We start from the raw sequence: 27,821 nt of genomic DNA, 5'->3' as shown, positions 1-27,821 counted from the left end.
TTTCTTCTAGTTCTTCACATCACTCTTCAAGGGCCTCCTTCCTGAGGGTTAGGAAGACCTTTACCAACTTTTCCAATTAAAAAATATACTATGACTAAGTATAGTGTACATATGCCCTTTACATTTTTAATTGTCTGGCTGTAAATCTAAATTTAATAGTGAATGAAGCACTTTAGGAGGTTGTGCTGGCTGTATAAATTAAAATTGAAATTTCTTAAAAAGAACGGAGAATGCGCTGATTGACATCGTTTTTGTATTTGACACGAGTTTACATCTGTTAGTAAATTTAAATGATGAGTTAAATGGTATTTAAATGGCAGAGTGCGAGGGCATATCCTCTACATAATTACTTTAAATACTTTTTATAGCTTCAGGATTTGTGCTTGTAATAGTAGCTTTATCACATTGCTACCTGACAGTCTATGTGCTGTAATCCTGCCTTCATGATGGCTTTCACCTTGTTGAAGAAGACATTCATTAGAACTCCCTTTTAACTGTTAATGATGATTTTATCAAAGAGGAGTGTGTAGTAACACTAAAATAACTTAAACAATACGAGAAAATGTAACGGCGTCTACAAGCAATGTTTACTTTCTTGAAACATCTTGTGACTGCCCCTAATTCTTGATCTCGAAGTACCCATTGATGAGGGTAATTTTAATAAAGTTGTGATATAATTTATAGGCCACTGTTAAAATCATGCATTTTTACATTTGAGAAAATATTTTTAAAAATATGATATGGTTTTGATGTGAAAATGTAATGGCACCAGACTGGTTAGAAATACCTTTCTAATTTTTGTCAAATCATTGTGTAGTGTGATGGAAGCTGAAGACTGTTAGTGATAGAGCCCAGATACTTTTGGCCAGCACTGGTTCCTATCTTCAAAGGTTGTAGAGCCCTGGAAAACTCCATGGCCTGCCTTGGAACACTGGCTCTGGGGACTGCTCCTTATTCCAAGGAACTTGCAGCCCCATGGCTCTCACTATATAAAGCTGGTTTTATTTTTATGTAGTCACCTGTGCAGGACCCATGCCCTGAAGTGCAGACTGCACATCCTCTACTCTGGCTGCTGTATATGGTAATTACACTTTGGGGAGCATTCTCCAGGCCTTACGGATTTCCCAGCAGTGGGGGAGGGAATACTGCTTTTCATAGCTGACTAAGTCTGTTGCGGAAGCCTTAAACTGAGGTCTCCTAGCTGATCATTTTGAAAGGGAATTCATTGTGTCAGAGCAAGTGGGCAATATACAGTCTCCAGCACCCCCTCTTCCGTAATCCAATGTACAGGTGAAGAGACGGGTGAAACCTCCCATTTCTTAAGAGAGCTTCCATCTGCAACTGTGGTGAGTAGTAGTAATAGGTATAGTGCTGAGGACCACAGTAACAACATATACCCTGTGCAGCCCCACCAGGGACCAGAGGAATGGGCTGTGAATTGGGAATAGGGCTGTTTTGGTGGGTTGGGAGGTTTATATATGAGCTCTGCTTTGTTACCCATGTTACAGAGGGGTTGTTGATTTTGTTGAATTACTTGTGCACAGGACAGGCCTTGGAGCAGAATGACTCTGTGCTCAGTTTCTTTACCGTATATGTCCCATAAGACCAGACATTCACTCTGTTGCTTTCAGTCCACAAGTAGGTCCTGCACACATCCTAGAGGCACATGTGTTCCATAAAAACCATTTACACCTCAGGAAAGTTACTGAATTTTCCAGAACCTGGATGTTGTAAGTGCACTAAATGCAAGTATATTTTAACAACTCTCTAAACGGTTCCTTCTTATATGGGGTGTTTCATATCAGATGCCCATATCAGACTACCTTGATACATATAAAGTTGCTGTTCTTTCACATTTGAGAGTGATTACTATTTCAAAATTGTGAATCATGAAATAATGAATTTATGGGAGAAGTTGAGCATGTTGCAAAGTGTGGTTCTACTAATACTTTGTTTTCATCCTTGTCCCACATTGATGCCTTAGCAGATTAAGATGTATATATGTAATTGGTATATAAGGGACTTGCAATAGCTTGTTGTACAGAAGAAAAATGCACTGACTAACCCTCTAAATCAGAAACGATGTAGCCTCAGTCAGCAATTTAAATCTTTTCCATTAGGGTGAGCTGGTTCCAGTGACTTTTGCTCCACTTTTCTTCCCTCTGAGTAGCCCTGCTGCTAGGTTTGAAAAGTCCTATACTGTAAAGTTGGAACCCTGGAAAAATAAAGACAAAAACCGCAAGAAGAAGTTCAAAAGAAGTAAAGACTAAGAATGAAGTTTTCAAGCTATGTTCCAAGGCAAGGACTTTTCATCTTTAAACCTTTGAATTGTGAATCAAGGCAGTAAAACTTACTACTAGGTTAAAGTTTAAATGGCATAGAAAAGGTAGGAAAAAGATTAAACATATTCTGTCTGGACAGTGGAACAAAGACTTTGAATCCTTGTCTATGCACCTGTCTATAGAGTATCCAAGTTCCAGGAGTCCTACAGAGGACATGCAATGAGCACTCTTATTGTTCGTATTAAGAACTGAAGTAATTGAAAGGAAAAGTAAGCTAAGGAAAATCAGAAATCAGATGTGACTGCCTGTATGGTTAAAAAATAATTTAAAGGGAAAGTGACTATCAAGCAGTTCATATTATGGAAATATGACCATTGAAGATAAAATAAAAAAAAGTCTATTATTCTTTAAAAGAGTTTTTTCTCTCCAAGACTTAAATATCATTTGAAAGCCAGCAATGTTCACTGAGTTCCTTACTGGTCAGTTGTAAGAGAATCTTTCAAATATATATTTTTATTTAGTTTTTGAATTGATAACGTCCTAGTTGGATGCTGAAGCATGGGAGGAGGGTTTTTTTTTTTTTGAGTAAATTTAAAAGTCTTTGGAATTGAGTAAACATGTTACAATTTTATGTTCTACTGCATTAAACTTCCTTCAGCTGCCTTTTTAACACAGCTTTCTAATTCCAAATGTTCTTTTATGGAACAGCTCCGTATTGAGAAAAGAGTAATAAATGTAATCTTTCACAATCTGAGTTAATAAATTGTGGCATTCACTCAGGTCTGAGTTCTTCTGGAGTTGTCTATTTCACAAAAATCTCTTGTCTGCCAATTTAACTGTCTGCTGTGTGGGAAATGGTTATTAGAACATGCATTAAAGAGACACATGGACATAGAGAGATTTTTCTTAAATGAGGACTTTGAATCATGATGAATGCAAAGCTCCTAAATTCTGGAGCACATCTGTTTAATGGAGAAAAAAGTAGTATAAAAAGAGAGAGGCAGATACACACCAGTATCTGATGTCAACTTTAAAAGTATCTGTAGTTTGCAAAATCAGCTACTCTGACAATAGTCACTATAGATTTACAAGATGTTTGGAGATTTGGAGATATACCCCCATGTATCTAAGATCCATATTGAACAGTACATGTTGAATAAAATCTTATACCAGGTAATGATGCATGCTTGGTGTTTGGATCTTATAATATATTCTGTTATGTGGTGGATTTTATTTTTCCTCTTTTTTTTTTTGAGGAGTAAATAAGGCCCAGTCTACATTAGTGAAATTTGCATTGCTGTAGCTATTTTGATGTAGTTACACTGATGTAATTCCCCAGCATAGACATGGGCTTACTTCAGTGTGAATTACTTGTCTACTTTAATTTAGGGATGTGCCTCAGTGTAACTACATCAATAGTTGCTTCAGTGCAAATTTCTCTAATGTAGACAGCTTGAGATTTAGCATGGAAATTTAAAATATTATAGAATTTTAACTGATTACCAATGAAACTTTTAATCAACTATTAATACTTTGGTTAACCATTCTGGGGATATAGATATGTATTATGGGTGTGTATAGTTATCTATAAATTAACCAAATATCCTTTTTCAAATGTATTTAAACTTTTTATTTAACTGGCATGCAGATGTTCAATTGAGTTTTGTCAGAAAAATATATTATAATGTTGTTTAAAATCTGGTTGCTTTTCATTGGGGGAAGAAGGTGAATTAGTCCATCTTAAAAATTACCGTGACTAGCTTTTTATAAGCAATTGTGCCTTCCAGTCTACCTGATCTAAGTCACACTGCAGACTTTCTTCATTCATTTAAGAGTCTTCAAAATATAAACTCAAATTAAAAAATACTGTGTACAAATGAGGGATGCTGGAAATAATTTTCCTAATAATTTTATTAAGATTTTCCGTGACTCAGTTTCCACACAGGTATTCCTTTATTAGTCCAAAACCAAGTGTTGATTACATCCAAAATACCAATATAAGTATATACTTACAGTCTTATATTCTATATCCTAGCCACGATACTGGGATAAGTATTGGCCAAAATAGTTGCAACGGGATCTGGTCTGGGAGATACCTTCCCATCATGGTGTGATTCCAGAGGGGTAAGGAAAAGCTCTGACAAAGAAAACTTTGTTTTATTTTTTACATTATAACAAACAATTACCATCATTGCTAGTTATCAGGCCTTAGCGAAGACCAGATGAAACAATGAAATCTGCTCTCTTTGTGATTTTCTTCTGGTCTAACTTTGCCATATTTCTGCCTAACCTTGGACTAAGCAATTCTTTATAATAAACTAAACGAGCCAATTAGTTACTGCACTTGGGGGTACCCAATTAACCATTTTTTAAAATTTCTATTTCCTACACCCAAACCTTAAATAAGATTACATCGATATTCCCAGGGTCACTAAAATTTTAACACAAACAATCCTCCTTTCTCATGAGTTCATTCTTTTTTGGTCACGTTTTGAGCCAATTATCCATGCCAGCATCCGATCTCAATTTAAAAGCATAGGTCACCCATGCCTAACATGGGACTATATTCCTATAAGGGGATTTTGTTTCAGAAGTCCAGTATTTCTAAGTTTGAACTCAAATGAATTTAGTTCCACTTGAAGCTGAAGTGCCTGACACACTGGGTCGATTCTAATTATGTAGATTACATGTGGAACTGGATTAATACATACTCATAGAAATTAAAGATGAAAAGTCAACTCTGCTAGTGCAAATTTCTTCCCTTCTTTATATTCTGCAGCTTTCCATCTTCTGATCAAGTTTTGTCAGGTTTTGCAAGCTAAGATCTGGATAAGAATGCTCTAGGGCAGGGTTTCTCAAACTCGAGTTGCCGCTTGTGTAGGAAATGCCCCTGGTGGGCCAGGCCGGTTTGTTTACCTGCTCTGTCTGCAAGTCCAGCCGATCGCAGCTCCCACTGGCCGCGGTTCACCGCTGCAGGCCAATGTGGGCTGCTGGAAGTGGCAGCCAGTAGGTCCCTTGGCTCGTGCCGCTTCCAGCAGCTCCCATTGGCCCAGAGCAGTGATCCGCAGCCAGTGGGAGCCGCGATTGGCAGGACCTGTGGACGGGACAGGTAAACAAACTGGTCCAGTCAGCCAGGGGCTTTCCCTACACAAGCAGCGACCCCAGTTTGAGAAACCCTGCTGTAGGGAGCATTTAAGGTGATTCTTAAGATGGAGCTGAATGGACCATCTTCCTCCAGGCAGTGCCCTACAGTGATGCTATTGGGTGCTGTGTTGCTGGAGGTGCTGACTGTCAGATTAGAGAGAGAACTTAAATCTTAATGATGTGTGATAATTATAGATTTCAAGCTGTTTCTGGCAAAAAAACAACAAAAAAGGTGTTTCCTATCCCATGTGTCTTGGCCAATATCCAATTTGGGAAATTACATTCTTATCAAAATTCCCAATAAAATTTGTTTGGGTAGATTATTCTTCATATCTGGTCCTAACCTGTTACATGTTACTGAACACTGTTAGCTGCTATGTTTCGCTTCATAGGTATCTGCATTTCACAGTTGGGTTAAATTATTCTTCCTACTCAGTCATTTTTTACAACAGCGGTTCTCAAACTATGGGTCAGGACCCCAAAGTGGGTCACGGCCCCATTTTAATGAGGCTGCCAGGGCTGGCTTAGACTTGCTAGGGCCTGGGATCAAAGCCCAAGGGCTTTAGCTCTGGGCATCGGAGTTCAGGTTACAGGCCCCCTGTAGGGTTGCCAACTTTCTAATCACACCAAAACCAAACATCCCTGCCCCATCACTTCTCTGAGCCCCTGCCCACTCTCACTCCATTCCCACTTGCCTCTGTCACCCACTCTTCCCCACTTCCACTCACTTTCACCGAGCTGCCAACTGGGGGTTGGAGTGTGGGAGGAGGTATGGGCTTTGGGTGGGGCTGCAGTCTCTGGGGATGAAAGGTTTGGGGTGCAGGAAGGGACTCCGGGCTGGGGCAAGGGGTTGTGTGTGGGATTGAGGGCTATGGATAGGGGTGGGACTGGGGACAAGGGGTTTGGGGTGCAGGAGGAGGCTCCGGGCTGGGCCAGGGGGTTTGGGTGCAGGGTCCAAGCAGCGCTTACTGAGCTCCGAGGAAGTGGCCGCCAGGTTCCTGCAGCCTCTAGGTGCATGGGTGGGCAGGTGGCTCTGTGCGGTATCTTCCCACCTGCAGGTGCCGCCCCCTGCAGCTCATATTGGTCGCAGTTCCTGGCCAATGGGAGCTGCAGAGCTGGTAGTTGGGATGGGGGCAGTGCATAGAGCCTCCCAGTTCCTGGCTGCCCTAGTGCCTAGGGGGCTGCAGGGTCCTGGGGGCTGCTTCTGGGAGCAGTGTAGAGCACTGGGCCCCTGCTACACTGCCGACCAGACTTTTAACGGCCTGGTCAGCAGTGCCGACCAGAGCCGCCAGAGTCCCTTTTCGACTAGGCATTCCGGTCAAAAACCAGACTCCTGGCAACCCTAGCTCCCTGCGTGGGAATGAAGCCCTTGGGCTTCGGCTTTGGCCCCTTCCCCACCAGGGCTTGGTCTGGCTCAGGCTTCAATTCCGTCTCCTTGGGTCGTGTAGTCATTTTTATTCTCCAAAGGGGTTGTGGTGCAATGAAGTTTGAGAACCCCTGTTTTACATCAACCAAAGTTTCTAAAGTACTTTGGGATGAAAAGTGTTATTTTTTTTAATGTATTATTCATTGCATTGTCTAGTCTTAAAAGCTTAAGGTGGGTAAATCAATTAACAAGCAATTTGTTAGATATTGTATTTTGTGTAGTGGTAGTCTTGTACAATTGGCACCTTAAAAGACATGGCTGAACATTCATGTTTTTAAAGCTATTTTAGTTTATTTTCAGGTACAGTATATTCTAGACACACTATCATTAATTTACAGAGTTTGTTTGTGTATTGTACATCATGTCACTTGGTCTTCATTTGTTAGCATGTGCATGTTATTTGTTGTTTGGGTCTCAGCTCACTTTGACACTAAATACATGAATGTGAAAAAGTACTCTTTCCAAACCTGACACTTTGTATTGGGTTACGTAGCTGATGCCTATTGGACACAGTAATGGGCACATGTTTTAAGGAATCAACGTCTGCGATGTGGTGTCAGATATAAGAATCTTAGAGCAGTGGTGAGCAACCGGCAGGCTGTCAGGGTAATCCTCTGACGGGCTGCAAGACAGTGTTTACACTGACCGTCTGCAGACACAGCCACCTACAGCTCCCAGTGGCCGTGGTTCACACTTGCTGGCCAATGGGAGCTGTAGGAGGTGGTGGCCAGCATGTCCCTGCGGCTCACACAGCTTCCCACAACTCCCATTGTCTGGGAATGGCGAACCGCAGTCACTGGGAACTGTGGGCAGCTGTGCCTGCAGGCGGTCAATGTAGACACTATCTCGTGGCCCACCAGCGGGTTAACCTGATGGGCCACTTGCCGCAGGTTGACCACCATTGATCTAGAGAGAGAAATAGGTAGTAGCATTCACCAATATTATACAGTATATCACTTCCTGCTCTTATGCAAGGGAGTATGTTGTGCCCTATCTCCTTAGTATAAATTTATTTCTCAAAGTCAGCTGGAACTGGCAGATTAGACTGTTTAGTCCATTGGAACTGGCAGATTAGACTGTATTAACTTCAGTATATCTCCTGAGCAGAATGTTTTGCCTTGCATGCAGTTATGAATGTAGGATAATTAACCATTGCAACAGCTTACCTAGGGATGTAGTGGATTCTTTGTCACTTTACTTCAAGACTGGATGCCTTTTAAAAAGATATCCTAATTCATCCAAAAGCTGCTGAACTAGATGCAGGAATTGCTAAGTGAAATTCCGTGTCCTGTGTTATACAGGAGGTCAGACTAAGTGATCTTCTGGAGAAGGTGCTTTAAGCCAACTGGAGGGAGTTCTCCAGTCTGCTTAATAACTCCTGCCTCTGTGTGAGAAGTGGTAGCTATGTTGATGGAAGAAGCTGTCTTGCTGACATAACACTGTTTACACAGACACTTAGGTCAGTATAATTTATTTCACTTGGGGTATGGATTATTCACACTGCTGAGCAATGTAAATTATACTGAAGTAATTTGCAATGTAGACATAGCCTTAGAGAGAGAGAGAGAACGCTTCTCTGTCCTGTCGCTTGAGGTTCAGAGACAGGTTTTGGTGCCTAGGGCCGTCACCCAGGCTTTCTGCTTTCAGTGATCTTTTTGCTTCCTCCTATAAAGTCATTCGTACCCTCTTCCCTCACGCAGTAGAGCAGGAGACTGGATCTTAAGCAGCTTTTGCACTTGCATAGTTTAGGAAGTTTCTTGCAGTCTCTAGCATTTGGTTTGGCTCCATAAAGGACACTGGGATATGCTGGTTTTGACAAGTCATTTTAGCGAGGCTTGCAACCCTGTGACTTTGCATGCTACCTTCTGATCTCAGTCCAGTTGTGACACAGGCCCATTGTTTAGGAGCACGTCAGTCTGTGATCGCTATACATATCTGCTCTTTGTTCACATACAGAACGCTTTAGGTACGGCACAGTCAATATAGTTGTGTGGCCATAATGACCGCAGCATGTACCAGTGGTGAACCCTTACAGAGATGGAACTGTAGAGACAGTTCTACTCAGAGAAAACAGTCCTGTGCCAGAGCACTGAGGACTAGAACCAGCGACAACACGTAAGGTTTTTAATTCACATGGGATGAAACTTTTGTATTGCAGAAGTTAGCTTGTTTTTTTATATGTGTATATACTCAGTTAATCTCATGTCTATGTACAATCCATAGCAGAGATTAGTACACTGCAAAATAAGTGATTACAAAAGCATACCTGCACAGATTTATTTAGGTTAAAATGCACCACGGGAATAGTTAGAAATTATGGCTCATTTGAAAGGAAAGCAAATGGTATCTTAAAGGGAAAAAAAATTGCTATCACTTAGACATATGTGAATTAGAAGTCTGCAGTTTGCAAAATTTGATCATATTTAAAAAAATTCATATGACTGGGGTTTTTTTTAAGCATCTAGCTGAGTGACCGTACACAAATATTTGAGATTTAGCCTTTTGTGATACAAGTGTAGAATATTGTGCTCTTTCCTATTATTTTGCTTCAATTGGAATTGATGCTGCTATAGAAGCACTGTCGTTCCTTTCTACATTCCGTGCCTGGACAGTTCTAAAGGAGCCCGCAGGCTATCTATTGTAGTTTGCCTCTCACAACACTTGGGGCCCAGTTTTGAATGGCTTGTGCATTAAAGAGACATTTTTCTTATTTCCTACGTGTTTGCAATGTTGCTCCATGAAGATGTTTATACATTTTATTTTAACATGGCTTAATACTATTTTTTAAAAAATAAAACTTATTGATCTTAATAGATGACACCTGGTTTTGTATTTAGTATGTCTGCTCAGATTGTATAGCGTGAGTCTGCGTGGGTGTAGGTAATGCAATAAATTATATAATGTTTTGTGTCGTGCCTATCTTCTGTTTTCTGAAATTGACTAAGGCTTGCAACTTCAAAGGTAAGGTTAGGCTTCCCTTTTGTGTTCGGATTGTGTGACTAAACTATTACGGCTGGCATTTCTGTGGAAGACTTGTGAGGCTTGTCCTTTGTTTTAATCTTTAAGTATCTTAGGAGTCATCCATAAAGGATATAGGCAGCAGGGGAGTTGAGGTCTTATGGACAGTTGGTGGAGGGGGCAGTGTGAAAATTCTGGAAAAATCTGCAGAGATCCTTTCAGGATTTCCACTTTGTTCCCTTTGGCTGTAACAAATCTTTGAAAATGGTGCTGTGGAAGTGGGTAAATGAAAGAGAGCTACATGGGGCTAAGGAATGGTGATGTTCTTTTGGGAGTTCAAGGCATTTATACAGCTTGAGAAAGAGAGTGGAGAGCTCAGTATTTGATAAAATCTACTGGAGCCCTCTAATTTGTTGGTAATAAAAAAGAAAAAAATGGGGAAAAAATTAGGTTATTCCCTTGTTTAATTTGCTAGACTGACACTAATTCTTCAGTTCACTTACTGTATTAGTTAATTTTAATATCTACCCTGCATTCTTGATTTCAACAGGGGAGAAGGTGGATGCAGAGGGTAAAAGGGTACACGATTGGAGGGGTGAGAGAAAGGAGCTTGGTAGCAAATTGTGCAGTCCCCTGTTCACAGCTGTACTGGCATCCTGTGTAATTCTGCTATTTCATGGGCTTTCAGTTGTGGGTTTGTCACCCCGTTTTATTTTATTGTAGCGTCAACAAAGTCATTTTTATTGGAAACTTTATGAAAATCGGTGGAGACCCTAAAATGAGAGAGACACGTGTTTAGACAAAATAAAATGGAAAATATCTCTTGACAGGTTCTATTTTTAAAGTTGCTGGATGTTTCAAGATGACTTAAATGTACAGAATGGTGGAAGATAGTTTCTTCATTGTTATAAATTCTACTTGCTAACAAACAACTCCATATTTTTGTATCTGCTTATTCTAGCAATGTTTCTTGAATTTCTGTTACAGCCATAAATGGTCATATGAGTACCTTGTATCCGATCAGGATATCAGTGGGAAGTTTTGAGAGCAGACAGTCTGCAGAATCAGGCCTTTCAAACAGAAGTTCTTCTATATTTCCAAATAGGAAACACAAAAATGTTTTCAGTAATTTTATGTACTCTTTTCCCGGATGAAACAGCAAGCCGAAACCAAAACAAACCTGAACATATTTCCTTGTAAGTATTTATTTTTATGTAGTAGAATAGAGACATCTTAATCATAAGTGCTCCTATATTAGTTCATCAACATAATGACAGGCATGCAGGTAATCTGTTAAAACAAACATCATGAATACGGTGAGGAGGGAAGGCGTTGCTGACTGTGAGGGCTGAAAGTGCTTCAATATGGCAAAATCATATTTTAATCACTCTGAGGAGTAACAGGTTGTGTTTTGGCAGGTCTCTTATTTAATGCTGGTGAGGTTTTTTGGTGATGTGATTGCCATAAAATATATTTGTTTGTGCATAAGAAATGGTATACATTCCATATAGTATGTATGTTGTCTTTTTGCACTGAAAGTTTATTTTAAAACTCTAAATCTCTTACCAGTTGAAAATCTGCCCAAACAGCATTTGTACTACTGACTTGAATGACAAGAGTTCTTTGTGAGGGAGCAAATGTGCAGCAGTCTCCCTACTGTACAGTTAAATTTTCTGTGCATAAATCATTTTAGTAGATTGGGCCAGTAGAGAATTGCTTATAGTACACTGTGAGAGATTTAATGTTATGCTATATATGATGTCGGAACTGAATTCCAGATCCAAAAACTAGTGTAATGTGCATTTGAAGGTTGATTCTACTACACTGTGTTTAGCCCAACATTAATGGTCCCAGCTTTCTATGCTAAAGTGCTTGTAGGTTCTTATGGAATTAAAAGCTTCTAAATTTCTTAATAGGTATCTGCAACATTGACATTTTAACTTGGCATACGACAACCTTAAAAGGCTTGATCATGAACCATTGAAGTCAATGGGAGCAGAATCAAGTTCTCAATTTCTATGAAGGCTTCTTTAAATAGCCTGAATACAGTAACTGGGGTTGCACGAAGAGTCAGCTGGTGGCACTGTAAAAAGGAGAGGTGGCTATTTGGACATTTACATTTCCAGCAAGTCAGTGGAAGACCATCTGAAAAGAGTTAACTAATTTCTGTGCACTTCTTCAAAGTTAATACTGGCATTAATTAATAGCAGTTTCACTTTTCCTGTGTGGTGTGGTGATTTTTCCAGAAGGTGCAAGAAGAGATGCTTTTGTTAGTCGAGGCCATTAGTCCTTACATAACCTGAATTATAAGGAATAGACTAGTGTCTGCCCTCAGTTTGTCATCACTCTCTGAGTCTGCCTGAGAATTAAGTTTTTTTGATGATTTAATCTTGGGGCCAGATCGTTGGCTGGTGTAAATCGGGCTAGCTCCATTGAGTTCAAAGATTCCATGCTGATTTTACACCAACTGTGGTTGGTTTCTAAATTCTATGCCCCTTTTAAGTAATTTAAATCATCTAAATCGACTGCAGGCCTTAATATAGCTAACTCCGCTGTCTTGAATGGCTTGGGAGATGTATCTGACATGGAAGTGGGAAGTTTAGGGTTGGGCAGTGCCTTTTGGATTGGTGAGCTGAATCAGTTGAGCAGTGTCTGGTCAGCAGACAGCAGTCTGGGGAGCCTGCTAATGGTGGTCATTATGCTGCTCTAAACCTCCAGCTGAAGAGGAGGATGGGCCATAAACCCAGGAGGAGATTCCGTGGCAGTTAGGAGGCCAGGTGGGAGAAGTGAATCTCAGAAGCAGGATGTCTGTGGCCCAGGACAGAACGTGGAGTTGAAGGCAGTGGAAGAGTGTATATTGGGGTCGGCCAGGTGCTAGAGCAGTGGTGGGCAACATGTGGCCTGTCAGGGTAATCTGCTGACAGGCTGACAGTTTGTTTATATTTGCACAGCCTCCTACAGTGGCCGCGGTTCACCATTCGTAGCCAATGGGAGCTGCGGGAAGCAGTGCAGGCTGCAGGAATGTGCAGGCCGCCGCTTCCCGCAGCTCTCATTGGCTGGGAATAGCAAACCGTGGCCACTGGAAGCTGCGGTCGGCCATGCAAATGTAAACAAACTGGCGGCCTGCCGGCAGATTACCCTGATTGGCTGCAGGTTGCCCACCACTGTGCTAGAGTCTTTACAGCTGAAGTTTGTGGCACTTGCCTCTGCTGTAGGTAATCTGAGGTGATACTAAACTGTGGCAAGACAGGATTTGGTACCATGACACTGCAGAAGACCCCATGTGTGGCTGACATTGATACTTAGGTTTGTCCCAGTGCACTGTCTCACACGCTAAATTTTATTAATTTAGGATTTAAATTATTTAAAAGGAGTAGAAAATTTAGAAAACACAATTTTAATGAATAAGTCCTAGCACTTTCTTCCCATGACCTCCTGAGAGAGATGATAAACTGAGGGCAGAGGCTAGTCCACTTGTATAACAAGATGTCTCTCTTCTCACAGCTTCTTGGAAAATACCTTACATATGGAGAAGATAGGAAAAGCACTTTGGATCCCTCAGCAAGGCTGAGGCCTTATTCGAGATCTTCTGACGGATTTCTTGAGCACTGCCTTGCTCCTCAGTGAACAACAAGTTAACTTCAGCTCTGCTTAATCCTTTCTTTATGCAGGTGCCCAAAGGAAAGGCTAGTAGCTGACTGCTTTCAAGATGGAAGGGTTCCTTGGGATGGTCAGGTTCCATACCCAAGCATTATTTTCCTCATTATAAACATTAGTCCTTGAGCAGACTGCAATTGGTTATTTCTTTTTCTTATGATCCACTCACTTGCATACCTTTAACGCCTGTGTTCTGGGCAAGATTTACTAAGGAATCACAGTAGAAGGACAAATAGTTTTTTAGTAAGACAAATAGTGTTTGTAATTAGTTTTTCCTTCTTTTTTTCCTTCACTTCTTTCCCACCACTTTCTTCCCCGGTGTCCTTCTCATTCCTCCTTTCCAGTCAGTTTGCACTAAATTTATTGTTTCTTATTTTTTCTCTTTTGTAGGTAAACGGTTGCAGGAATGGGTTTCTGTTATCCTTTGCATAATCTTGGTCACAGTTGACTTTCTGCTCCTGTTAATCCATTTTTCAGCAAATCATCTTTATAAAATAATAGCAGGTGTAGGTAAGTATTTGTCTTTTAACCCTCAACATATTTTAAAATTATCAATACGCACAGTTCACATCTTCACATTTTGCAGCAATATGGCAGATATTGTTGGAAACGTGTTTTTAATTTAGCTGTAAGAATTGCAAAAACAGAAATGTAGAAAAATGCAGAACTAAGGTTGGTATCACAACTACCCATGTACACAGGCAATATAGCAGTATTGTTCTAGGCCAGAGGATTTGAATAAGCACCTATGTTTTGTATTTTTGAAATAGCAGGATATAGAATTATAGGCCGAATCAGCAAAGCACTTATGTGCTTAACTTATGTATGTGTATATATAATAGGGTGACCAGATAGCGAGTGTGAAAAATCGGGATGGGGGTGGGGGGTAATAGGTATCTATATAAGAAAAAACCTCAAATATCGAGACTGTCCTTATAAAATCAGGACATTTGGTCACCCTAATATATTAAAAAAATGAAGAGAGAACACTGAGAGAGGATCAGTGGATTGTATTATCACATTTGCTACTTGATGAATTGGTGTCCATATAGTGTCTTTTCCACCATAATTGGCATTCACTTGGTGATATTACCTCAGGCTTATAGACTTTCTGGACATGGTTTTAATGCCATGTCTAAGTTGCTCTTTGTAGCATATGGTTTGTGAAATTTTCATCTGTAGTACTTAAATATATTGAAATAATGAGAAAAAGAGGGAAGAAATCTTAAACTTTAGTGCCATCCTGGAAAAAAATGTTTTGCTGATATTTTCGTCAAGGGGAAAAACTTGTTAGAAACTCTTGTGTAGTAGAGGAGGACTGTACTCTTAAAGATGCTTTTGTGTGGAACAGATCTGCAGGAATATTTTGGGATGAACGTGTTAAGGACAGAATTACGTTATTGCATCCTCTTTTTATCACTTTTCTCACCCTGCCAGCTTAGGTGTTGCAGATCTGTGACATGCTGGCAATGTACTCAGTTGCATTGTGGGGAAACTGTCAGGTTAAAAGCTAGACTTGTATATTTAATCCCATGTGTGAGCTATTTTATTTTCCTCTCTTCCAGTTACTTAGCTTCTTTGTGGTTTTATAAATATTTCACCAGCATTTCTAAAGTCTATTTCATCCCTCTTTTACACATATTAAATATAAATGCAGCAACAAATTTATGACAAGTCTGTCTGTAGCAACACAAACTCAAAACTTCCACTGAAAAATAAAAGAATTGGTTTATCACAATTTATCTGTATCTATTATTTGTTTTGCCACCTGTAGTATCTGCACTATCATACTCCAAATACTAAGGTACTTAGAGTGCCTAATTCCACTGTCTAGAAGAACCAATCAACCGTGAAGTCTATTTTAATGCCTCAAATGTAAATAAGAACCTGATGTACAAACATGGGCATTCTCAGGGTGCTATACAGATTTCATTTCAGGTGTCCTGTTAAAGCACTAGCTATTCCTCTCTAGTGAAGCCGACTGACTTTGCAATTGCAACGTTAGGTTGTCCAGCCAATTGAGCTGTGGAAAAACAGTTTAGGACCAGATTCAGTTGAAATCTCCATTCACCTTGTATCCCACAAAAGGCCTATCAAGTGCTGGGTATATGAGGCAGGGATGGGAGCACTTTATGAATAATGTAGTGCTCCTGTAGTGCTGGTATGAATTTAATTCACAAGGGGAACTTGTACAGAAGTTTGTTCCAGCCACACTCCATGAGTGTTATACATGGGAGAGCACAGTCTTGAGAAGTACGGATATATGAGTACTTTCTGATGAATACCTTATGGACATATCACAACCATAATACAAATATTTTAACAGCTCAGTTGCATTCTCTTCACCTTTTTCTCAAACAACTATAAAGACATTCTTGATTTAATTTCTAGTTTTCATTTCCTAAAATATTCTGAAGGCACTTGTTTGCTTTCAGAGACCAAAGACCTGATCCTGCAATCTGATCCACACAGCAGAACCCCAGTGACTTTTCTGGGTCTCCCTGCAGGCATAGGGGCCCAGCTCCATGGATTCAAGTGCAGGAATTTTTCCCATTCAATCTGTAATTGACACTGATTACTCACTCAAGCTCATGTAATCCAGTTGAGTGCAGTGGTATTTGGAATCGCATTACATGTCACTGAGGGCAAGTCTACACTACAGCACTACATCAGTACAGCTGCACCACGTCTGGTGAAGACACGCTGTACCAATAGGAGAGCGCTCTGCCATTTGCATAATTACTCCACCTCAGTGAGAAGCGGAAGCTTTGTCAGTGGGAGAGCGGTGTGGACAATTCAAGACTTGCATTGCTCAAGTAGGCTAGGGCTTTTTCACACTCCTGAGCAACATAAGTTAGACTTAAGCAGTTGTGTAGACCTGCCCTTACTTATACTGCTCGTCAGCAGCTTTTCCAGATTTTCCAGGTTGTTTAAAAATGTCCTTTCCACCCACTTCCCTTAGAAATTGGCAATATTTCCTATGTAATAAGCTGTAAAACAACTGCCTTGGGTCTTTGGGGCACTTTGGTGCCGGGTCCCTGAGCGGAAGGACCCCCCACCACTGAATTGCCGCCGAAGACCCAGAGCGGAAGAAGCTCTGGGGGCCTGGGCCCCGCGAGAGTTTTCCGGGGTTCCCGGAGCGAGTGAAGGACCCCGCTCCAGGGGCCCCGAAAAACTCTCATGGAGGCCCCTGCGGGGCCCAGGGCAAATTGCCCCACTTGCCCTGCCTGGGCATGTTGGTCTCATGTTTTTTTGTTCCTTTTTTTAGTTAAGTCTCTTTCCAATTATCTACATGTAGAGTTATAGGAAGGCAGTGTTGTTGTAGGTGAAGCATGGGAATGCCTTAAGATATTTTAAATCAGTTGTAATTATTGCTAATAGGTGAATAGCTCAGAGGTTTATCCCAACTATCTAAATCTCTAGAGCCTGCTGAAATAAGTGAAAACCCCTTATAGAAATGCTTTCTTGTACTTCTTGCTTCCACGTTGACTGTTTTGTGAAGTATTTCCAGCCCTCCTCTCAAACCAAAAAAGTGGAACTCACTAATGCAATATTTCTGAATCAGCTTATTCACCCAGCGTGGGGGTCCATTAGGGTATATGGAGGCCACAGACTGAAAAAGCTATGGCTCCATGGATATCTAGGGTCACAATCCCCATATCACCTTACTGGCTCACTCTGGTTGTACTTGCCCTTTGTACTGTATCCCAGCTGTTGATAACACACTATGACCTCTTGGAGGAGTGTGGAAGCATCACAGAGTGATATATCCTTATGTAGTTTCTGGAGTGGAATATACCTCTCCTGTGTGTCTCTCTCTCCTCCAACTCCCTCTCCAGTCCTAGCCATGTCCTGTTTTTGTCCTGCATGGCAGAGTGTCTACATGAATCTTCTTCAGAGAGGAGAGAGGCTGGTATGTGGAGTAGGAGGATTCCATTGCTATCTTCTCCTGTGCATGGCCCAGCAACAGTATCCCATCCGTGTCCCACAGTAGGAGAGGAGGGGAACACTGGAGTCTGTCTCAGGGGTCATGCTTTTAATTCTAGCAAGGCGAGCTACTGTGATCTGAATGGATTTGCTTTATTAACACCTTGCAAGCATCAGTGCTTTTGAACGTTTTAGAGAGTGAAGATTTAACATAGATTTCAGCTGTGCTTTAATAAAGAATGATTTAAAAATCTGTTCGGTTTTGTAAACCTTAGAATTTCGCAAGGGTTGTGCTGCTCACAAAAACCTGTGATGACTGAAGTACATTTCCTGGAGCTCTTTGTTTGTGTTTGCATTCAGTCATAATGAGAGATGATGGAGAGAGATTAGGTTGTTAAGAATATTGTATATACTGTAAGTGAATGCTGCTTTCCTTTCCTTTTGACCCAGGTAGTTTGTAGTTGTGAAGTTTTCTTCTTGTTTTGTAATTTAATACACTACTATTGATTTGGTTTGATTTAATGCATTTGAGTGAAGAGGTTCTGAAACAAGAGGTAGTGAGTTTTGCTTGGTTTTGATTGTACAAGGCAAAATAGAAGACTTCTGTAAACTAGTCTGCAGACTGTCAAGCTGAGTTTACAAAGAGCATGTAGGAAGCCCAGTATTCACAGAACATTTCTCTTTGGAAAACACCCATGTATGTGTTTCATTACTTTTCCTGCTAAGTGGACACTTTATAAAGTTCACACTAGAGGGCTTGGTACCTCCAAAAAGGATCCTCGCAAGATTAGTCCTAATAAGCAAAATATGTAAATTTAAATGTAAAATATTTTCTTAATAGAAGGTGCATAAATTATTCCCAGTGGGCACCTGCATGACAATAAATTTCACATGCTTGGGAATTAATGCGCCCCACTTATAGTACTTTGTTCCATTTTTAAAAAAATACATTATTCATTTAAACTGTGCTCTGTTCTACTTAGCTCTTTAAAAGGACATGCAACCATTTATTTTTTTAGCCCCAAATTTAACTTATGGAAATGTAAATCTTATCTAGTACATATGGAATGCCTGGATATATGATATATAACACCTTTACTGAATTCAGTGTAATTTAAAAATACAGAATAAAAGAAATGTACAAAAAGCGATACCACTTTGGTTGATTCTTATGATTGTTTGAAACAATATATACATTTATATAATAAAACCATGTTTGAGGGTGTTCAGAAGCTTTCTGTTTAACTCCTGATAAATTATTTCGGTCCCCAGTAACCCAGACAGCATACAGGCAATGTGGTTGTTCTAGCATGTATGTACCTGTTCCTGCTAGCAGCCACAGAGATCTGTGTTGGCTGTCCCTTGCTTGTCTGCGCAGCTGCCTCCGTAGTAGCTCCATCTAATTCTGTGCAGGGGCTAGACAACCTATGGCATGCGTGCCAAAGGCAGCACACGAGCTGATTTTCAGTGGCACTCACACTGCCTGGGTCCTGGCCACTGGTCCCGGGGGTTCTGCATTTTAATTTAATTTTAAATGAAGCTTCTTAAACATTTTAAAAACCTAATTTACTTTACAAAGAGCCATAGTTTAGTTATGTATTATAGACTTATAGAAAAAGACCTTAAAAGGTTAAAATGTATGACTGGCACGCAAAACCTTAAATTAGAGTGAATAAATGAAGACTCAGCACACCTCTTCTGAAAGGTTGCCGACCCCTGGGCTAGAGGGTAACAAGGTTGCTAGAATTTAATAATGATCCATATAAAAGTGATCTGTCAAGAAGGATTATGAAATCAGGAGCTGAAGATAGGTAGAGGGGAGACACAGAATCAGCAGTTGATAGGGATGAGTTTTTGGCCTTTTAATCCCTTCTGGCAGTGTCTGGTGACTGTTCATCTGGACGACTGTCAGTTTCTGAAAAGAATAAGGGCCAGCATTGCTGCACCCATCCTTGTGCTTAGTTAAACAGGTTCTAATGCCAAGGGTTTGTGCAAGTATAATGAGTATTCAGTTGGAGATACTTGGAATACCTAAATTGTCACACAAGCTTAAACTGTCTTCATGAAAACAATTTAGAGTGGGATTTTCAAAAGCATTTGGCACTGGCCTAACCCAACTCCCTTTCAAATCAATTATAAAGCTCCTGTTGACTTAATCGGGAGCAAAGTTAGTCAGTCAAAAGCTGAGCACTTTTGAAAATCTCTCCCTAAACTAGTGGTTCCCAAACTTTTGTACTGGTGACCCCTTTCACACAGCAAGCCTCTGAGTGCGACCCCCCCCTTATACGTTAAAAACACTTTTCATATATTTAATACCATTATAAATGCTGGAGGCAAAGCGGGGGTTGGGGTGGAGTCTGACAGCTCGTGACACCGCCCCCCCCCCGTAATAACCTCACGACTCTCTGAGGGGTCCCGACCCCCAGTTTGAGAACCCCTGCCCTAAACTGTAAATGAGAATATACATTTGAGGATATCACAACATAAATTTTTATACCATGCTTATGATTGTGCTATTTGAGTGACTTACATTTGTCACTTCCTCTGCTTGATGATGTCACTTCATCCGTTTGATGTGGATTTGGCACTGTAATTCATATTTACATATCATTTACTCTTTGTACTCATATGCTGTATCAATGGAGGCCCATATCAGTTGCCATATTAAAACCTTTCTGAAGCTCTCTAAATAGCGTAGTTATTTCATTACCCTGAAGCTTAAGAAGTTTTCTCCATTTTTTTCTTTCATGTCTTATGTATATGGACAAAATGGCTATCGACTAAATAAAATGTGATGTTATTTGGTTTGTGAATTTTTTCCTGATACATTTGACTTGATATTCTTTTTAAGTCTTTTGATATACGTCATTGTTAAATGTCATTCTAATAATGGAAATACTAAACTCTGACAGGTTTCAAAGAATATTTCAAATACTAAGTCTAGAGGTAACAGCTTTATTACTGCTTGATGGCTTGATCCACGTTTCCTAACATGATTTCCCTGCTGTAACTTGAAGTGAGTTCATGTAAGTCTAATGATGTCAGTTGACCTTGAGAGTAAAACTCAAAAGCTTGTGGGCGGTTTTAGTTTCTTGCACTGTTGTTAAATGTTCTTGCACTTTTTTTTTAAATGAAGTATTTAAAAACTTCCCATATACTAAAATATATATGTGTACAATTTATTTCAAACCACCAGTATTTTTTCCAGTTACTGATAAATCTCCAAATAGTGTGTTTTACAATACAGATGCATAGTGTAAGAATTAAACAGCATCAAAACACAATTATGAGAATACCTTCTATAACACACATGATGGTGGTAAATTGAAAGGCTGTGTGATAATGGTTATCAGACACCTTTGGCCAACTCACCATCACTAATCAGTCTCATCTGGGGCTACTTCAAACATTTAAATCCCTCCAGACAGCTGCCATTTATTTTTATTTTTAAACAACTTGCCTGTTTCCTCCTGTCTTGTAAATGTGGAATTTCCCACAGAATTACATTAGCCTGAAGCGTAGGAACAATTTAGGAACAGTGACAAGTTTAGAGTCAGATATCTATCTTGAAACCCATCAGACTAGAAACGTGAAACTTTATACCAGCCAGTGTGATGGGGACTTTGCCAGCATTCCAGTGCGTAAACCACTGGCTTTTAGCTCTGAGATGCCCAATCTTAAAACTTGCTTTGAGTCCTTGAAGAGCAAACCTTAAAAACCACATTATTCTGAATAGAAAATCTATTGTAATCACGTTTTAGAGGTTTCTAAAATGTATTTGAGAATCTTTATCATTCTGAGGCCTACATCATTGAACTAAGGGTTCTAAGAGAACCTGACCTTACATATGGAGAGAGATAAAAATTTTGAAAACTCCTTCAAACAGTTTCTAAAATGTTTTTTCTGTAAAGGATGTGGAATGTATAGAATACGTGACTGTATGGTATAAAGATTTTACTGGCACTGTTGATGTATTTGAATAATTTTCATGTGACTTTACCACTTGTCAGTAATGTGGCCATCCCAAGTTGATGTTGATACAACCTTCGTGCCACACCATCATGCCTTCTCTGTTTCCCATGGTGTGGCACTTCATCTCAGAATACATCACAGATCTATGGCATTTTCTCACTGAGTTTTCTTGGTTAAGTGCAAGATACAGACAAATAGGCATGTTTCCAGCAACTCTAGGTGTGGCAGTACATAGCCAGGCACCACTGGGCTTGCTGCATCAGTTATGAATGTTAAAAAAAATTGCTTGAACCCAGTCACCTCTTTCATTAGTAATTAAGCACTGTCTGTTTCTATACTACGGTGGTACTCAGTCGGGATACAGAAATGTTCCTGTCCACTCCAGCTCCTTCTCCCCTCCATGCAGCCAGACTCCCCAGCTGACTCTTGCCTGTGCTGAAGAAGCAGCAGGTGCTTCATGCTGAGGTGGCACCTTTTCAACCTGCTTCATTCTTCAGCTGGGAAAGAAAAAGAAGCTAGCCAGGAACTCAGTGCAGCTCCACTCTCCAGCACTTTATTGTGAGCCTGATGTGAACATGGGGCACTGGGTCCCCTTCGCACGTGGTCACTGGTTCACCTGAGGCAGGGCTGATAAAGGCACTTTCACTGTGCTTCAGACCACTTGTCACAGGGCTGGACAAGTCTCTTAGCTGCCCTGCCCCTGAGGTAGATGAAAGGAGGAAAGCAGTGTCGAGGAGGTTGTCGAGCCCAAGGTAAGGGGATCATTTACCCCTTTCTGTGCCCCCACTTTGAAAAAATTTGGTTCTAGAGGCCATTGCCTGTATCAGCGAGACATATGGAGCTTCCTTCATAGGTCGCCTTTTCTCTTTTTCACCTGCAATCTCCCTAACTGAGGGCCCTTTTCAGCTCTCTGACACACCTGTCTACTTCTGATCTTGTCCCAAGACTTCTCTGTCGTGGGTGGCAGAAAGGTGCTGTCTCTTTTGCCTCTTTAAATGGGATAAACTGGTTAAGGAGGTTTTTGAGCTGAGGTTATTACTAGTCAAACCTATTTGTGTAAGGCAGTGACAGTCACACCATGGGAGTGGACAGAAATGGAAAAAACATTTGGAAACTTTCACATGTTTAATTTGTGTTGCAAAAAACAGTTTAGTTGTTTTGACTATCCTGATGGTTTTCTGGTATGTGTAACAGCATACTGACAGAGAAGTTAGATAAAATACTCTTTATGGAAGGTTGCAGTGTAATGCTACTCTTTTCTTAGAATTCAGAATGATGAAACACAAAGCAGGTTGCTCCCTAAAACAGAGGCATAACTTGCCCCACCTTACTCTAGACTGTTTGTTTGCTGCTTTCATGCTTCCCTACAGAGCTCCCTAACCTGCAAGCAGGACCAGGAAACCCCTGAGCATTAGAATGCTAACTCTACAATTTTAATACATTTTCTGTACATCACATTTTCCAGGGCATGACCACAGAGGTACAGATGCCCACAAAGCTGTCTAATCAGATGTATAGCTTGGGCTGAGTGACTAAAATTAGGAAGTCAAGGCAGACTAATGTATATTATACAGACTTTGCAGTCATCAGCTGGAGAGTTTGCCTGCATGGAAGAGGAGGTAGAACTGTGCATAAAAATTCCTGTACCTCATGTGGGCACCACTGCTTACCTGACAGAAGACAAGGACTTACCCATTTGTCTGTACCAATGGTAGTCATGCCATAAAACAAAATTAACTATCACATTTGTTGTTATAGTGCTATTTTTGTTAATTACGCCCAGTTTGCATGTTAGAGGAAGACTGAATTAAGGATATAATCCTGCTCCCACTGAAATTATCTACATTTCTAGATTTTGACAAATAACATCTCCCAGAAGGAGGGAGAAATATTTTATGCAACATAGAAGACACTATTAGAAGGCGAAAATTTGAAGTCCTCGCTCTGTTTTTATGCCAGCCCGTGCTGAAGTAAACAACTCCTATGAAAATCCATCGGACTCTGGGGTTTAGCCCTTAAAATAGACTCTGAAATTAATGGCCCGTTTGAAATATTAGGATAAGTGTGGTTGACTTTAGGAAAATCCTTTAGTCTGAATACTAACATGCTTCATAGTGTTAGACTCAAGGAGCTCAATTTATTTAGTTTAACAAAGAGACGGTTTAGGGGTGACTTGATTACAGTGTTTAAATATCTTCCTGGGGAACAAATATTTAATAATGGTCTCTTCAGTCTAGCAGAGAAAGACATAACATGATGCAATCCTGGAAGTTGAAGCTAGACAAATCCAGACTGGAAATAAAGCATGCATTTTAAATAATGCAAGTAATTAAGTATTGGAACAGTGTACCAAGTGTCATTGTGGATTCTCTATCACTGACAATTTTTAAATTGAGACTGGATGTTTTACTAAAAGATCTGCTCGAGGAATTATTGCGGGGAAGTTAAATAGCTTGTGTTATATGGGTTGTCAGACTACATGATCACACTGGTCCCTTCTGGCCTGGGAATCTGCGAATACAAGTTCAGGGTGGTTATTAAATCTAGTTGTTGCAGTGACATGTCATACTGATTTAAATATATATTTTTTTAAATTCAGGACAAAGATGGTTTGCATGAAGAATTTATTTATTGTGAAGGGGAGTTTGTTTACATGGTAGCTAAGGAGGACAATGTGAAGAATTGATGGGGGAAAAGTAACGGGTACTATGTTTGTTTTGAATTGACTGCTGGCTTTAATTTGACAGGCAAATCGTGAATCTTGGAGTTAGATAATTAGCCCATTTAAAAAAATCCTTTCAGTTGTATTTGAATAACTAGAATTGAGTTTTATGGACAGTAGATTAGGTTACTGATATGCTGTATATAAAGCTTATGAAACAGCAATACAAATCTTCAGCATTTTTGCTAGATGTTAATATTGAACCAGCATTTGAAAATGAGGGAATAGTTCAATATAAGTAGCTCTCGTAGTTTGATTACAATAAACCCTGATCCAGTATTTTTGAAGCCTTGCTCTTGTTGAGCTAGAATATGAAATTAGGCATTCAGATCTGGAAACCCCAGTCTCGGGAGAATTTTGCTCTTTTGGAAAAGGCTCTCAGCACAATGGAACCATCTTATGTTGCTGGAATAAACGGCATTTCTGGAAGGTATTTCAGTGAAGATATGAAACTGTACAGGCCACATAGAGAAAGGGAGAGAGAGGGAGATAAGGAAGAATATGGTTGAAAAAATGTTGGAGAAACACTGGGCTAACCCCATTATTTTGTGCTAGGTTGGGTTAAGTAAACCTACAATAGAGAAACCTTTAAAAACTGATTAATGGATTACTATTAAAATGAAGTTGGCTGCTGCTGACTTGCTGCAGTTTTATATGTAAAACAGATTTTCTGATTCTGCATGATTCCAGAAGCAGCTTTTTAATATGTTTTTAAATAGAGACTTTACATTTCTTTTAATTGAAATTGATTTAAACTGAATTTTGCTAGTTTTGTGTGGTCTTATAAAAAATATTTTTGCATTTGGGAATCAGTGACTTTTTTTTTTTTAATTTTATCTGCTGCGTGGGGTAAGTGGTTGATGTAACTTCAGTGTGTAGATTAGCTTCTACTGGTAACATTCTTTTTTATTTCCAGTTGCTGGAATTATTACAGCTGATTTTGCCTCAGGCATGGTTCACTGGGGAGCTGATACCTGGGGTTCCGTTGATATCCCTGTCATTGGCAAGGTAAGGAGAAGTTGACTTGCATTCAATATGAGCAGTAGACTAGAAATAAATCATTTTAATATGCTTTCTGAAAATAAAAAAATTAGGAAGGGTTGTGGGTGTCTTTCTGGTTTTAAGCACTCATCCACCAGCAGTACCTGGGAACCTTGACCAAAACTCTTGAGACAGCGTTCATTCTTTCTTATGTATTGAGAAATAGATCTCACTTACACATTGAAGAAATTAACTTGTTTCAAAGAGAGTATTTTTCTGTGTACCCACCCAAAAAGAATTAATTTTTTATAAAGCGAATGCTGTAAAAGCATGAAATTTTAGTGCTCAGGTCATCCATTGAACAAGTTTAATCTGTGACATATAAAATGCAGTTCAGAAAAGCTTATGCACTGAATCTAGGTATTTGTAATGTGCCTCTTACTATAGTATCGGAGCACCAAAGTAACTGTTTAATTTTTAGAAATGCTTATTAGTACCTTGTATTGAGATATGTGGAAGGAGGGGTGTAATTGAGTGACTTTTGTGCAATTGTATAATATATTCATTTAAAAAAAAGATCAGCACTGGAAAAAAACAGATCTTATTAGAAACGTACAATTTTATGAAGTCTGCCGTTAGTGTCTGAACACCAGTGAAATAAGTTATTTCCTTGTGACAATGCCATATTTAGCACAGTAATAAAAGAGGGGAAAGAAAGTGATCTTTGATACGCTAATTATTTTTGATACTTGCATCAGAGTTTAGTAAATCAGCATGCTGCATCTGCAGTGCTAACCAAACTAATCTAAAATACTGGCCTCCCTGTGGAGGTATAGAAATGTCATAGTCCATGGAGACTTGCACTGCATTTATGCAGGTCTGCCTTTTCTGTCATAGATTCAACAGCCCTTCCCAGAGAAGATCTACAGCGCTTTAAACAACCTTAACATGGGGTTTAAAGAGATTAATGAATATCAGCCTTGTACTAAATAAATCTTTATCACTTGCTTTACCTACTACAGTAATTGCCTCAGTGCAGTGTAACACATTCAATCTGCCAGCTTGCTGTTAATCTCAAATACATCTTTGACAAAAGAATCCATCTTATCTTCATTTTTGTATGTGTGTGCGCACAGTTGCCAAATCTGGCACTTAATCAGGTCATTGAAATACTATATGTGAAGCTGTTTAGTAATATGAAAGTAACAGGGTTGATGAAACTGTTCGTATGATATACATTACAAAAGCTCCGTCTTATCCTCACTCAATTTTATATGTGATATAGCATATATACCTTCCTTTCACAAAACACAATATTAATAGACATAAATGAGGCATGGGCTCAAAGTGGTGACATCTGAGGTATATACAAATAAATAAAGTGTAAGAATGTATATGTGTATGTTACACACGGGTACACACACTATTTAGATATCAACAAGTTTGGTCATATATATCAGAGAGATGTTAGGTTTTGTTTGCCTATTTATGTTTTCATTTTTCCACTCTGACTTCTGATCTGAATTTTCAATATATGAATGCTTCTAGTTTTCATTAAGAAAGAGTGGATTATTTTAAAGGACTAGTCTCAAAATTATTAATTGCAATTTAGCAACACCTAGGAACAATATATAACAATGTAACTAGTGGTGTTTTGTACTTAAAATAATTTAACCTTTTTATTTAGCAGAAATGGTACAATTAAATTAATTATCGGTCTCCATCTAAAGTCAGTCCTGTCTAACATTATCTGGTGAATTTTTAAATGCATATTATTTATTTATATTTAGCTATTTGGTAGCCCTCACAGTATATTTTCCATTTGTAGTGCTGTAGCCGTGTTGGTAAAGGGATATTAGAGAGCCAGGCAGGTGAGTGAGACCAACTTCAGTTGGTGGAAGAGGCAAGTCCATCAGACTTTGTGTTAACTACTTATGCTAAACAATCTGTTCCACCTCGTGTTTAGCTGTGACACTGAGTTCCTTTTCTAGACCTGAAGAAGAGCTCAGTGTAGCTTGAAAGCTTTTCTTTTTTTTAACAGAGAAGTTGGTCCAATAAAATATATTGCCTCATCCACCTTGTCTCTCTAAGGTATTTTCCAGACATTCAAGAAGTTGAGAGAGATAAGAATGATTCTATAAGTCAACTAGATTCATGATAGGAAGGATGGAAGAAGTGGGTCTTAATTCTGGACATGGAAGGGGTCCTTGCAGACCAGCTTAATGTGCCTGCATAGATAGCTGCATGGCAGATGTCATGGAGGTCAGGTGAATTTGTGAGAAGCAAATGGCTGGAGACAAGAAGGAATATTGATGGAGTGGATGGTCTAGGGGTAGTGCTAAACTTGATATAGGTGGATATAAGTGAAATGGGCAGAGCCTTGAAATAGATGATGAGCTTATATCTGATGCAATAGTGGAAGAAATTCATACTGAAGAGTGGCATGCTCATCAGCTGGATCAAGGGAGATGACTTTAACAGCTGCCTTTTGTATGTATTGAAGGAGCAATATGTGTATGATCAAGGCTAGAGAAAATGGCCAAGATTTTTAAAAGTGCAGAGCATTCAGAGCTCCTCTTGAATTCAAGTCCCTAAATTCCTCAGGCCAAGGTAAAATGAATATTGAAGTCAGTGAAAGTGTTAGGTATTTACCACTTTTGCAAAATCAAGTTACTTATATTTTGAAAGTGTGTGTGTGTTATGTATATAATATCTCTGTTAAACTGAGAGGCAGTGTAATCAGGGCACTGGA

General features: G+C 39.6%; 1 protein-coding gene across 1 annotated transcript in view; it reads left to right on the top strand.

Annotated features, from left to right (window-relative positions):
• The window catches only part of LOC127034360 (plasmanylethanolamine desaturase-like), a 70,178-nt gene that overhangs the window by 21,805 nt on the left and 20,552 nt on the right, over positions 1 to 27,821 (top strand). The window contains exons 2-3 of the mRNA XM_050923125.1: positions 13,858 to 13,977; positions 25,005 to 25,096. Of these exons, the coding sequence (XP_050779082.1) occupies positions 13,858 to 13,977; positions 25,005 to 25,096 (212 nt within the window). The remainder of the gene's footprint in view (positions 1 to 13,857; positions 13,978 to 25,004; positions 25,097 to 27,821) is intronic.

The sequence above is a fragment of the Gopherus flavomarginatus genome, chromosome 14, assembly GCF_025201925.1.
Source record: "Gopherus flavomarginatus isolate rGopFla2 chromosome 14, rGopFla2.mat.asm, whole genome shotgun sequence".
NCBI lineage: Eukaryota > Metazoa > Chordata > Testudines > Testudinidae > Gopherus > Gopherus flavomarginatus.
The sequence above is the reverse complement of the archived record's forward strand: the minus strand, read 5'-3'. Positions and strand labels throughout refer to the sequence as shown.